Source organism: Agelaius phoeniceus, chromosome 3, assembly GCF_051311805.1.
Source record: "Agelaius phoeniceus isolate bAgePho1 chromosome 3, bAgePho1.hap1, whole genome shotgun sequence".
In the NCBI taxonomy this organism is placed as follows: Eukaryota; Metazoa; Chordata; class Aves; order Passeriformes; family Icteridae; genus Agelaius; species Agelaius phoeniceus.
Window position 1 is genome coordinate 90,427,811 of NC_135267.1, and position 13,244 is coordinate 90,441,054.

General features: G+C 37.5%; 1 protein-coding gene across 6 annotated transcripts in view; it reads left to right on the forward strand.

Annotated features, from left to right (window-relative positions):
* Window positions 1-13,244, forward strand: part of PREPL (prolyl endopeptidase like) — a 21,423-nt gene continuing 8,179 nt past the window's right edge. Inside the window, exons 1-10 of one of the 6 annotated variants that reach the window (XM_077175838.1) lie at window positions 1-129; window positions 618-879; window positions 3,471-3,671; window positions 4,193-4,259; window positions 4,915-5,118; window positions 7,154-7,277; window positions 9,562-9,778; window positions 10,350-10,535; window positions 12,044-12,247; window positions 12,986-13,161. In XM_077175838.1, coding sequence (XP_077031953.1) covers window positions 661-879; window positions 3,471-3,671; window positions 4,193-4,259; window positions 4,915-5,118; window positions 7,154-7,277; window positions 9,562-9,778; window positions 10,350-10,535; window positions 12,044-12,247; window positions 12,986-13,161 — 1,598 coding nt within the window. In that variant the 5' untranslated portion in view covers window positions 1-129; window positions 618-660. Of the gene's footprint in view, window positions 130-213; window positions 880-3,470; window positions 3,672-4,192; window positions 4,260-4,914; window positions 5,119-7,153; window positions 7,278-9,561; window positions 9,779-10,349; window positions 10,536-12,043; window positions 12,248-12,985; window positions 13,162-13,244 lie in introns of those variants that run through there. The other 5 variants (XM_077175835.1, XM_077175837.1, XM_054630316.2 and 2 more) reach the window with 5 other exon arrangements.

Sequence of the window (13,244 nt, forward strand, 5' to 3'; positions counted from 1 at the left end):
TGCTGAAGCGCCCTGCCGCCATCTTAGTGACGGGCAGCGCCCCCGGGAGCGCTGCCGCCCGCCCGGCCGGTGTGTGATCCCGGGCAGCCCCGGCCCAGCGAGAACGGCGGGAGCGACGGCAGCGCCACGGCGAGTCCTTGCGCGGGCCGCGAGCGGACGGGCAGCGCCGGCGGGGAGCGGGCCCGTGCCGGGTCCGGCCGGACGCGTGGGGCCCGTCCCCTGCAGTGCTCCTGCGAACGGGGCTCAGCTGCTGCTGCCCAGGGAGCCTCGGGAGAGAGCGTGGGTTTGGTGTTACATGATGGGGAACTGAGGGGGGACGACTTCTCCAAACTTTCCCAGTGTTTTGTCCTTCAGCGTTTGGACGTGCGCGGTTGCAGCTCCCCTTCTCCTCATAGTTTCATTGGAGTTAAACTTTGGGCCGCCCGGAATGTTCAGGTTAAAATGTGGGTGCCAGTTGTAAACAAACAGACTAAGTCTTAATTATTTTCTTCTCATTTGATTTACCTAGTGAATCAATCACATTTCTTTGGAAGAGGAAGTTTACGCTGTGTCTATTTCCTCTGTATGTATGTATATTTACATCTGCTGTTTACTTTATGTATATTTCACACGCACAGTGTAAATGATCGGCAGTTCGGGATTTTCAGAATTTTTCACGAAATGAAGGCTAGAATGTGCTGCACTGCACTGCGGAATCTTCTCCAAGGGCTGAGCTTCAGTGCCAAGTACTACTCCAAGCATAACCCTCCTCAAACAGTGTGTCCTTTCAGTAAAATTGGACCAAAAAAGTGCCACATCCTGGGCTGTTCAAAAAGCACATGCACCCACAGGACTGCACCACCTGGAAGCATCCTGCCATGCAGATTCTTTTCCTGCAAGGTATGCTGTTAAATACAGACCTAATACCATCAACTACCTTGGCACATCTATAAGGGATCCAAGTCATACTTTTCACATGTTGAAGAAATATATATTTCCCAGAGGATTTTAAGCAGAGGAATAAAGTTCAGGATATCAGTTATGTTTAAGGACATGTACCATTGTTCAGCTTTCCTATGCTGTTTTGACATAAAGATTCAGGTAAAGTATCAGGAGAAAACTGCAGGGAGAGATCAGCTAGTGTAGAGGCAAAGTGACCAAACTGATTTTACCAGACTGTGAGCTGTCTCAAAAAACACTTGACTTTTCTGTGTTGACCAGTAAGGCCATGGTTTCCATCATATTAAAATACAACATGATGCTCACATGTTCTAAACTATATTTTAAAAGGTACTCGCATCGATTTCTGTAAATAAATATTGTGTAATTAGATGGCAGTAACTCTCATGCACAGAGTCAGAAAACAGTCTGAAATAATTTTAGGTCTTCTGTCTCAGTGTCTCTAATACAGATTTCGCTAGAGGTATTATAAAATTTACTGCAGTATGACAGCCTAGAAACTTATTTATATGCATAAGTATTGTTTAAAAAGATGCTTGTTTTGGTTTATTTGATCCTTAAACATGTTTTCTGATGGGTGCATGGTTGTCCTAAAATTGTTTCAAATTGACAGTGTTTCTTTAGAGGTGACACAAAGGTGGTCTTGTTGTAACTCTTTTATTTGTCACCCTGAAGTAAAGAGTTCCTAAATCTGTGTTGCAAATGTAAGCGAATGTTTCAAGGAGAGCACAGGAGGTCTGGAGGGATGAGAATGTGTGTTCAGTTTATTCAGTGGACCTTCACTTACACAATTGTTACAAATGCTGCTCTGTGTCACTGGTCCCAGGATGCAAACATGGTTTTCACCTGAAAGGAGGCTGTGCCTGTTTGCTTTGGAGCAAGTGTTTGCACACTAATTGTCACTGAGATCCTCTGCTATCCTGAAAATCTTTCAAGATTGCTGGATTTTCCCCAGGCAGGGAGGTGTACTGTACCTCTTAATACATCCCTACACTGTGACCACCAGCTGTGTATAATATTTCCAAATGAATACAATGAGTATTGCTGAAAACAAAAGGAGGGCAATCATCAAAAGATTCATAAAGTGTGGAACTTGTCAAAATAAGTTGTGGATGCTAAAATTTTACATAGGTGTAAGGGAAGACATATATGAGATATAGATATGTCATGTATGAGAGAGACGTTTTGAATATCCAGAAACCATATTCAGGTTAGGAAATTCCTGAGCTAAAATTGCTTAAGGCTGGGGAAAATCATGTGTCTTGTCCCATTATTATGCTTTCCTAAGTATCCATTTATGGCCACTGTGAGGTTTTATTTGGTTGCATTGTTTTTGGGGCATGGTGTTGTCTTACAACAGTTTTGCAGTGACTGGGGGTGAGGTGGTTCACCTTTGGTATCCAGCATTTTGTTTCTCCTGACCAGTCACTCACTTGCTCTAGAGCTTCTCTAAGAGCCTTCACAATTTCTTTGCCTTGTGCCAGGTGACAGGGAGGACTGGTCTGAGCCAGTGACAGACACTCTCAGCTCTCAGCAATGATGTGCTTTATGTTCATAGGGAGTTTGGTTACTGGAGCAGATGGTTTCCCTTCAGAGTCTACTTGGAACATTCACATTTGGTTCTTACGTGTCTCTGAAGACAAACTAGGAACAAACCAACATTCCTTAATGGAAAATGGGGACAGGATATGAAGCACAGGCTGCTTTTTAAGCTTAGACACATTCAAATCATACCTTGAATGTTATAAAATGCTACTTTGTATGATCTGTGCAGTATTAGGTAGTGTAATTAATATAAATTGTGAAGCTTACTACTTGATCAAGTGAGATTTCACAGCATGCAAGAGGAGGTAGCATTGTTCTAGCAGTTTTAACATGCTTTTAACATTTTTACAATAGAGGACAGCTTGTTGGCAGTGAGGTAGCAGTAATCTCACATTTCCTGGAAAACCAGATCCTTAAACTTATTCCTGTTAAAATTGTTGTGGAACCCATATCAGTTCACTTCATTCTGCACCTTATGAACATTTATATTAACACTTCTGAGGAGGTGGAACAAATCCTGAATGAGCTGCTGGGACCCTGAGGTACAGGGACAGAGGTGTGGATGCTGTTGTCTAGGAAAGGAAACGAGAAGTTACACTCTAAAGACAGGACATTATGAAAGAAAGCTGTGAAGAAGGAAAAATAATAGAATTCCATAAAAACTAAAACCTAGTTCTAGAACAGGAACAAACATATTTACTTATAATCAATTAAGAGCATATATTAATAGTATCCTAAATTTTGAAGAGAAGACCTCAATGTGTTAAGTAAAGCACATTTGACAGTGCCTCCCCAAAAGATCAGGAAGAGTTAAAATAAAACACATACCAACTACTGTTTGTTTTTTGTTTTTTTTTTTACTGTCATATACTTTTGTAATAACACAAAGGTGGTTTTGGGCCTGTGGCTCAGGGGATATACCTCAATATAGTCAGATTGGTGTGCAGAGTGCTGGCTTGTAGCCATTGTTGTCTTTCCTTACTTAGCAGGAAGGAAAAAAAGTCCTTTCCAAAAGGAAGCAAAACACATCCAGAGTAACTTCAAACCTTTTGCCCAAGAGCCTTCTGAAATCAGAGCAAAAAAAATGGAATAACATTTCACCAATATACGAAGCTATGACAAAGAGGATCAAAGAAAAACTGGAAGAATTGCACAACATGTATACACTCAATTCAAGAAGCCCAAGGGTAAGTGGCAAACAATACAAACATTTCCCATCACTGACTACAATAAAAGACAGTGAAGCTGTTCCTGCTATAAAATGCTAGTTTACTCATTTTTTTACAGTAGAAATTTTGAATATTTTAATAACTGTGCATAGTAACAGTTTGTGTTTAGAACAGCTTATACTTGTTATGACAGTGAATTTATCTTAATTTCTCCATAGGCAAAAGCATTTCTCCATAGGCAAAAGCAAGTAAAGATAAAATAATCATCTGACTTTTGGATAAAGAATACACAACATTGTAAGTTACAAGAGCAGTTGCAGGTGACCTGAGCCTTCTGTGAAATTTAGACCAGGTAGAGGTAGATTCAGTATCCTAACTGAAAAAACCTTTCTGATGTGTGCAATTCCTTCTTCAGTATGGAATATATGTTCTGTCATTTGTTACATTTGTTACACTTCTGCTGTACAGAAGAATTACTATATAGGGATTCAAAGGAAATAGTATGATGGACTTGAAATATTTTTCTTTATATTGAACAGATAAGGTTTGGAGAGAATGTGTACTTTGAAGAGAATGGCTGCATATTTATTGCAAAAGCAGATGATGGTAAGGGATTTCTCTTCCTAATATGGTAGGATTCTTTAAAAAGGTATACATGTATCACTTAGTGTTCTTTTCTTGCATTAATGTTTAACTTGTCTGTTTCTTAACTAAAAATACTTTTATACAATTCTGTACTAGAGTAATAATTTTAGAATCCTGAATCTGAAAAGGTGAGGTAAAGAGACTTAGAGAACAGTATATATTGATACTAAGGAAAGTTGTTGGAGAGGAAAGAGATAAGACATTTCTTTGCAGAGCCCTAACTTAACATTTTGAAGAAAGGAAAAGAACATCCATGCTTTTGTATTTCTGAGGGGGGGTGAAAGAATTTTTAATTTTATTTATTAGAAACAACCATGCTTTAGCTATCTGAGCTTTAAAATTCAATATGTTTATTAGAAGCCAAGATCTACACTTTTGAAATATTTTTAGTAATAACTACAGGACTTTTTTCTTTGGAACTGTAATTTTTTGTTTATTTTTACAAAATGCATTTGCAGATATCTTGCAAGACAGGTATTTGTTGCTGATAAATTCCAGTAGAATGTTTGTGAATATTGGAGACAGATTTGTTAAATACAGACATTAAAAATCACCATTCATTTTGACAGTGGTGTAATTATAGGATTTTTTGCTATCTCTTTTTCTTATGTAATAGGTGAAGGAAATGCTAAGATTTTATTCAGTGTTGAAGATCTTGGTTTTTCTGATGCCTTTATTCAACGCATCAGAATTTCACCAGATCAGAGATACATGGCCATCAGCTTAAAAAGTGAAAATTCTGAAGAGGCAACCTGCACTATTATGAAACTTGGTGATCTTCCTGTAGTGGAAAAAGTAATTCCAAGTGTATTTAGCTTTGGTAAGTCGTTTTTAAATATCCTGTGGATCACACAAGCTTTCAACACAACATTTTTCTTAGTTTAAAGATAATAAATTTTTTTTAATAAATGAAAGCAACATTTAATCCTTATAAATGTTGATTTTTTTTCTTATGGTTTCTTTAATGCTGCATGATTACAGGCACATACAGGCTGTCTGATATGGATGAAAGGGACTGCTTCCTGAATACAATTTGTCCTTCATTGCAAAAGCATTTATACACATTACAACAGTCATAATTTTTTCCATTGAATCCAATATGCTATATTCAAAATATAGTCATGTGACAGTTTGTCATATAAAGATGGTTTTGAGGGATGTTCTAGTTGGTAAACCCTTGCAGCTACAGCTGAAGTCACTGGTAGCTGTAGACAGTTAGCTCCGTTTGAAAAGTGTGGAAGTACTTCCTACCAGTGAGTATTGGCTGGAATTTCAACTGGAATCCACAATGTGGGTCACACCTCAGAGCCCAGTGAAGTCAGCCAGGCCTTGAATCAATTCTTTCGGAATAGATTACAGAGCTTTACATTGCTGTTAAAAGAAGCAGAGGAAATGGAAGTGAATGGGAAAACATTCTTTTTTTTATAGCCTGTAAAGAATATAGCAAAAAGAGTATAATAGTATGTACACAGTGTTCCACATCCTGTATTTTGGATTATATTGCTAGATGTCATCAGGTATATCTAGTGCAGTAAGCAATTTGCCTGGGCAGAGCAACAAACTAAAACTCTATGTAAAACTTCCTTGTTAAAAAAATGAGGAGTAGCAAGAATTTAGTGATGTGTTTCCACACTGAAGATTATAATACCTGTTGAAAAATAAACATGCAAAATCAACATACTTGATTTGAACGTCTATCTAGGTTGATCCAGAAGAATCAGGGCAGTTAAAAGACCAACATCCTGTTGCCTAGATAGGTGTGACAGATAATGAAAGTACAAAAGATGACTAACAGAATGGTAAACTCCGTAAAAAGTAAAGGTAAGGCAAGGTGTGTGTAAAGCTAAGTCAGGTGTTAGTGAGGTACAGCAGTAGTGCAATGAAGCACAGAGATGCCTCAGTCATGAGCAAAAGAATTAGGTCTTAAAACCCCTTGCAAAGTTTATGGGCTTGTATTGAGTGATATAAAATAGCAAGGAGACAGACAAAAGCTCCTGAAAATTTACACCTTGATTTTTCTGTAGGCTAGGCTATAGAAAAGTCTAGATTTGCCCTCCAAAGGCCTGTCTTCATAGTGGATCCTCAGCTACCTGTGCACTTTGGAGCCACATTGCTGTTCAGAAAGCAAAGTGTTTGTGTTATTTGGTGTTATGAATTCCTCGGGGTTTGTACTGAAAATCAGTATTTATGCATAAGACACATACAGCAGCTTTTAAAAGCACATGTGTTAAACATCATTCTGTTGGCTGTAGGAGCAGCAGAGATGGCAGGAATGTGGCTGGATCAGTCAGAATAACTTCAGAATAACAAGGTTCCTGTATTTATGCCTTTCTATGTTGGTGAACACATACACAAGCATAGAAAACTGGAGAATTTTTATCTCAGCAGTACCCATGGGGCACATGCATCATCTCTTTTCTCTAAATGGCTTGTGTGCAGTCACATGCAGCAGTGCAGAGCTTATGATGTCTTTATTATCTTGCTGACTTCATGTAAACCTTTTTCTCTGCTGTTTTAAACGGCCACGTCTCCTATTTTCCTATTACCTCCAGAACCCACACAGGGTCAACAGCTTCCTATTACTGGGCCCTGCAACGTTGACCTCTGCTTTTTTTTTTGCTTTTTTTTCAATGCATTATGAGATTCTTGTTCTGTGGTATTCAAAGAAAAAATTCATGGAAAAACCTTTTGGCTCTTACCTCAGTGCCCACAGGATGCAGAAGTGCTGTCCTCAGTTCCATACCACCTGCAACCCACCTTTTTCAGCACTGGGTCCAGGGTCCATGGAAGTCCCATCTTCTGTCAGTAATATTATCTTCTCTCTGAATTTGATATGCATTTGTCTTTTTTTCCAGAATGGGCTGCAAATGATGTTTTGTATTACACAGCTCAGAAGAACCTTAAATGCCAGAATGTATTCATGACCACTTTCACTTACCAGAAACGTACTAAGTTAGTTTATACAGAACAAGATGCAAGGTAATGCATACGTAAAATACAACAAGTCCTTTACATATTTTAGAGTATTTTATATGTAAAATATAGCTGGTTTGGAAAACAAAATGTTCCATATTATATTTCAAATAGTAAAATTCATTTTTGTGTTCTGTGGTCAGTAGTGCCTTATGCAGCCTGAGAATGTGCTCTGTTCTCCTTTTGATATGTGATCAACAGAGATTAAACTTTCCTCTCTTACCTCATGAGTTCAGCTGAGTTTATAAATGTCAAGGTCACTCTCGGGTCAGGGTGTCCTTTAATGAATGTGTGACAGTTTCATACAGGTAAATCAGACCGTGGACTTCATTTTGTTTTCTCTGCTATTGATGTCTGATCTTTTAAAAAAAATACATAAGTTCAGGCTAATCCTTGCTCTGGGTAATGGATGAGCAAAATCATTACAACATTCCAAGAGACAGAACTATTGTTGACTGAATACCCTCTCAATAACCTTTCTTTAAGCAGTGGTTTAGGAAGACAAGAAGGCTCTTTGCTAAATTGAGCACAGAACTAGCTTTTCAGCATTGTAGCACATGGTATATTTATACAGCATTGCATAAATATTTGTTATTATTCTTAATTCAAGTTACATATTCAGTAAAGAAATGCCTATTATACTTTCATCAGAAAAAAAAGAAAACAAAAAAATCTGCAACGGAGATGGAATAAATAAGATCTTTTTTTCCAGCTGCATTTGATGCATCGTTTTGGAAAATCAAGTTGCACTGACCTGGCACTTCCCCACAGGGAAACTGTTGGCATAATTCTGAAGGTCACAGTCATTACAGTAGATCTACTAGAAACTTACTCTAAAGGTTCATGTGCTATTGCAGCTCATAGCTGAACTCCTTCATCGGAGATGGCAAGACATTCTTTTGTATTGCCATTGAGCACTTCTGTTCTGCATCTCACCAGCTCTTCTAGTTGCAATCAAATCTTTTTTTAGAAGCTGAAAATTTATTGACTTTTTTTTTAAAGCTACAAAGAAAAAAAAAATGTAATATCAAGGTCATAATCCTTGGGGAGAAGTGTGACATGCATTTCAGCTCAACCCTCTTAGAGGCAGGATCAGCAGAGCTGAACTCTTGGAATCTCTGCTGAATGCAGTGCCACATTCTTGCCAAATTCATGGATATTAGACAGGCAGGAGGCTGATTTTTCTTGCAGACTTTAGCTCTCCCAGTGTGTGCCTGTCCTAAAGATGTCAAGAGGGTGCAATTAGAAAAAAATAATAGTACCAAAAAATTTGAGATCCTCCACCTGCAAATAATTAAAGGCACTGAAAATACTATCTAAAGCATATTTTTCTTCACCAGTCAAATACTCTGAATCCTAGAGAGATCATCATTGCAATCATGTATCTGATCTGTGTGATGCAGATTATGGTACTCAACCCAACATTTTCTTGATGGAATCTGGATCTTCGTGTTGGACAATTTTGCTATTAGAGACATCCAGTCTTAAGGGTTCAAAATGGCAAAGAGACTGTTCTGATCCAAGATGTGACATTCCACTTAATTTGGATGACTCACTGAAATTTTAATCTGAATTTCAGCCTGAACTTCTCTACTATTAGCATCCAGGCACTGGTTATCAGTCTGCTTTCTGTTTCTAGATTTCAGACAGATTTAAATCCAGTATGCAGTTCCTAGTTTCTTAGTTCCAAATTTTCCAGTTTCCAGTTTTATCACTTCAACACTGTCCTTCTTGCCTCATATAAGCCTCTGTGCTTTTTTTCTTTTTAAGTAGTACTTTTTGTCTTATTTGCTTCATTTGACAGTCAGGTCAGTAGCACATAGACATTTTATCAATTTATTATTTTAATAGCTCTTACTTTTGTTATTGCTGTTCTCACATGATGTCATTCCTTATTTTAACTATCCATTACTACTTTTTTATTTTAAATAGGGTTACAAGCTCAATAAAAAGTTCTACATTTTGCCCGAATTTTAAAGCCTGTATGCATAAACAAGCTTCCAGTCTAGCTCAATAATACAAAAACCTGGATTTAGTTGGGCAACAACTAAATTGCTTTCCTTGCAGATTTCAGGTTTCACACACAAGATTGAAGGGTTTTAAATACCAGGGTAAGTGCAGCAGAAGTGGGTCTGGGAGCCAAGTAGCCTGAAATTTCTCCGGTCTGCTTACAGAAATGTTGTTTCTTACCTTGAAGATGGAAGCCCATGATTCTGAAACAACTGATGTATTTTAAAATACTGATACAATTTAAGTTTTTCTTTTCTTTTTTTTCAATGATTCCCTACAGATTCTTTGTAGACCTTTATTGCACAAAAGACAGGCGTTTTCTCACTATCAACAGCAACAGCAAGACAACCTCAGAAGTTTGGCTGGTTGACTGCAGACATCCCTTTGAGTCACCTGCTCTTGTACAAGCACGAACCACGGGCCTCATTTACCACATTGAGCACAGGAAGGACCAGTTGTACATTCTTACTACATATGGAGAACCTGCAGAATATAAGGCAATCTTGACTGATAATTACATTCATAGGATTAATTTAGATGCCTATTGTAGTTCGTATAGAAATAGTAAGGTTGGCTTTGAATTCTGTTCATCATAGCTTACTGAAATAAATTAAGAGAGAGAACTGCATGGATTAAAAAGACTGATAGTGCTGCATGGAGTCTCACCTGTAGGAGGCCAGTTTGATCCTAACTCCTTTGACAGCAGCAAGAAGTTTCTATGCTTCAACAGTCTTTTCCCCTGTATCAAAAGTTGGTGATCTCACTTTGTGTAATCATACCCACCTACAACTGTGCTGGCCACACTGAAGGCGCTTTTTGCATTACAGTCTTCTGTAGAGTAATCTTTGAGACTTTGTCTTCTCCAAATGTTACTGCATTGTTCTTCCATTTTGCCTAAGTAAAGGGAGTTTAAAAATCTCCAGTTTTAGACAGTCAAACACCCCAAATACAAATAAGTATTTTTTTGCAAGAAAAATGTATGAGATCGCCTATAAGTCTGTACCTCTCATTTGTAACTCTTATTACATTTTAGTAATACAAGGTTGTTTGGTTTTGTTTTTTTTATAGTTGATGAAGGCACCAGTAGCTTCCAGTGGCAAGGAGAACTGGCAGTTAGTTTATGCACTGGAAAGGAAAACCAAGCTAGTAGACTTTGAGATGTTCAGTGATGACTGTATTATGTTCCTGAAGAACGCTGGTCATCTTTACTTAAATGTGATTTCTTTTGTTTCACATTCAGTTCAGTCAATAAAGGTATGTTTTAGCTTGGTTTAAGCAGCATAATATTTTTCCAGCTTCTTTTTTTTTTTTTTTTGGCATAACATACTGAAAGCAAAGATAAATTCCAAAAGCAAAAAGCAGTTTAGAAACTATTAATACTGGCAATTTCATCATTATGACTAATTGTACTACCTGTGGCTGTTCTTCAGGATTTGATGTGGTGGCTTATTGCAGCATTTAGAAAGTTAAAGAGCAGCTATCCTGTGAGCCACTTCTTTCTTCAACAGATTACAGTCAAGCTCTTGACAATACAGCTGATTCCTAATGTAAACAGGACTTAGTTCCCTAAATGCTCTACTTAGTTTTACTGAGCCTTTTTTTGCCTACACTCATTGGTGTAAGCAAGGCCCCTCCCACAGGAGAAAGAAATTGGAAATCATACTTGTTCAGAAAACAAGTATGGACACTGTCCCATAATAAATGGGAAGAGTTGATATTGCAGTACAATTGGTGCAAAGGATTTGCTTCCATTCTCTAGTTATTAAATACCTGTGGATTAAAAACAAAGTGACTTAAGCCAAATCCAATTTCTGAACATCATTCAGGTGAAATATTTAATTGATTTGTTTTCCTGAAAAATAACAGTCTGAACAACTCACAAGTTTATTGCAACAAGCTGCCAATGCTGCACTCTATAAAACTGCTACAGAAAAAGGTTTTTGACAAAGTACACTGTATGGTCTCCAAAATCTTCAATTTTTTAAAATGGCCATAGTTTATTTATTCAGAAAGGGCCTGTAGTTACTCAGGAGAACTTGGACTTCTGCTGCCTTTTCAGAAGCCTCTAGCAACCTAACCCAAGTAAGTAATGGTCTGGCAGAGGGTTTGGCTATGTCCCTGCTGCTCTCAAAGAATGAATCTTGATTTCTTTCATTCTTAGCAGAGTTAAAAACCTTAAATATAATAACAGTAAGTATCTGAGGGTGAATGTGCCAGGAAAAGGTTTTGTTCTTCACAATGGCTGGCACTAGGAACAAAGTTAAGAGGCAGGGGTTTTCAGTGGCTTAGCATTACTGAGCTAACTCACAGTAAAAGCATAATAGCTGACATGGACTTGGCTGTATAACGTGTTGAAGTAGAACTGGAAATGCAAGGAAAAATAGGATCTAAAAAATAAAACTGATGCAGAATAATTTCAAATGTTTTCTTTTAAAAAGTCTGCACTAATACCCATTTTGAACTGAATTTGAATTTATTTTTTGTTTTTAATTCATTGTCCAACTTTATCTAATGGTTTTGGGGGAAAAGTTCACCAGTCTTTCACTTCTTGACTGTTTTGTTACTGGATTTAAATGAAATACATACATACAAACTAAGATAATTAGTTAATATCCAAAGCTACACACAAACTAAGATAATTAGTGCTACATACAAACTAAGATAATTAGTTAATATCCAAAGCCTTTTACTCTGAAGGACATATTAAGCAAAATTTACAGAAGCAGTGTAAGGGTCTCACTTGAAATGCCATGTTTTCTCAGCTACCTACGTGGGCCTGTGAATTTGAATTGGAATCTCATCCTGAACATAGCACCAGCACCTGCTATTTTCAGCTCTCCTCCCCAGTACACCCCCCTAAGCGTTTTGCATATTCATTTAAAGAAAATAATCTCATTGAGCAAGCTGTGCAAGAGGTACCAATTATTACAAATTGTCACACTACACGTTTACTAGCTAAAAGCAAGGTAAGATTTTTCAGTCTTTTTCCCATTCCTTTTATTCTTTCCTTCCTCCCCACCCATTTAAAGAAAGTGCATTTGGCAGGGAACAGAGATTAAAAAATGTAAAGAGCAGTTGGTGCTATAGTTATTAAACAGTGGGTGTTTTCTTCAGTGCTACAGAGAAGAACAAGAAAGAGTCGTGATTTTTTTTTTCCATTAACCTGGGTATTCCACAGGAGATAACAGCACACGATGAGTCAAGAAGCTTAGTATAAGTGAGAATTGCTAGTTGATGTAATGGTATTGTACTCCACATGATAAATGAAAAAGGTGCCAGCTGTTGAAAAGAACACCCCACAACCAGCTGCACAGTGCAGATCAAGAAAGGAAAGTTTTAACAGCCTGAGTTTAAAAATTTGGAGATGTTAATAAAGAGTTTGTACTGTGGTAAGTGGTAAACTCTATTGATAATAACATATATTCTTGGTGTTAAAGGGGGAAGGAAGACTTGGGTACTTTGGTATTTTAAAAACTCCTCAGGTGTTGCACTTAAATGAATTTATACTCTGCATCTGTAAGCCCACACAGCAGAGGTTCAGTCTCAGGCTTTATTTTTCAAGAGTGCTTTGTACACTGTAAGTGAAAAAAAATTACTGTAATCAAAAAACCACATTTTAAAATAAATAATTGAAGTTTTCATTGCCATGTGTCATTGAGATTTCTGCAATGTCCCTTATTGTAAAACTACTCCTTCTTTTCCAGGATGAAACTTTGGTGCCAATTACAGTTTTTCATAATAAGAATTCTAAAGAACTACACAGGAGACCACTTCTAGTTCATGTATATGGAGCTTATGGCATAGATTTGAACATGAGCTTTAAAGAAGAGAAGCTGATGTTAATTGAAGAGGGTTGGATATTAGCATATTGCCATGTTAGGTAAGTCAAATATAAAATGGAAATAAGATTCTGTTTTGCAGGATACACAGGTACTTGTTCATGTACAACTGAAGATGCACCTT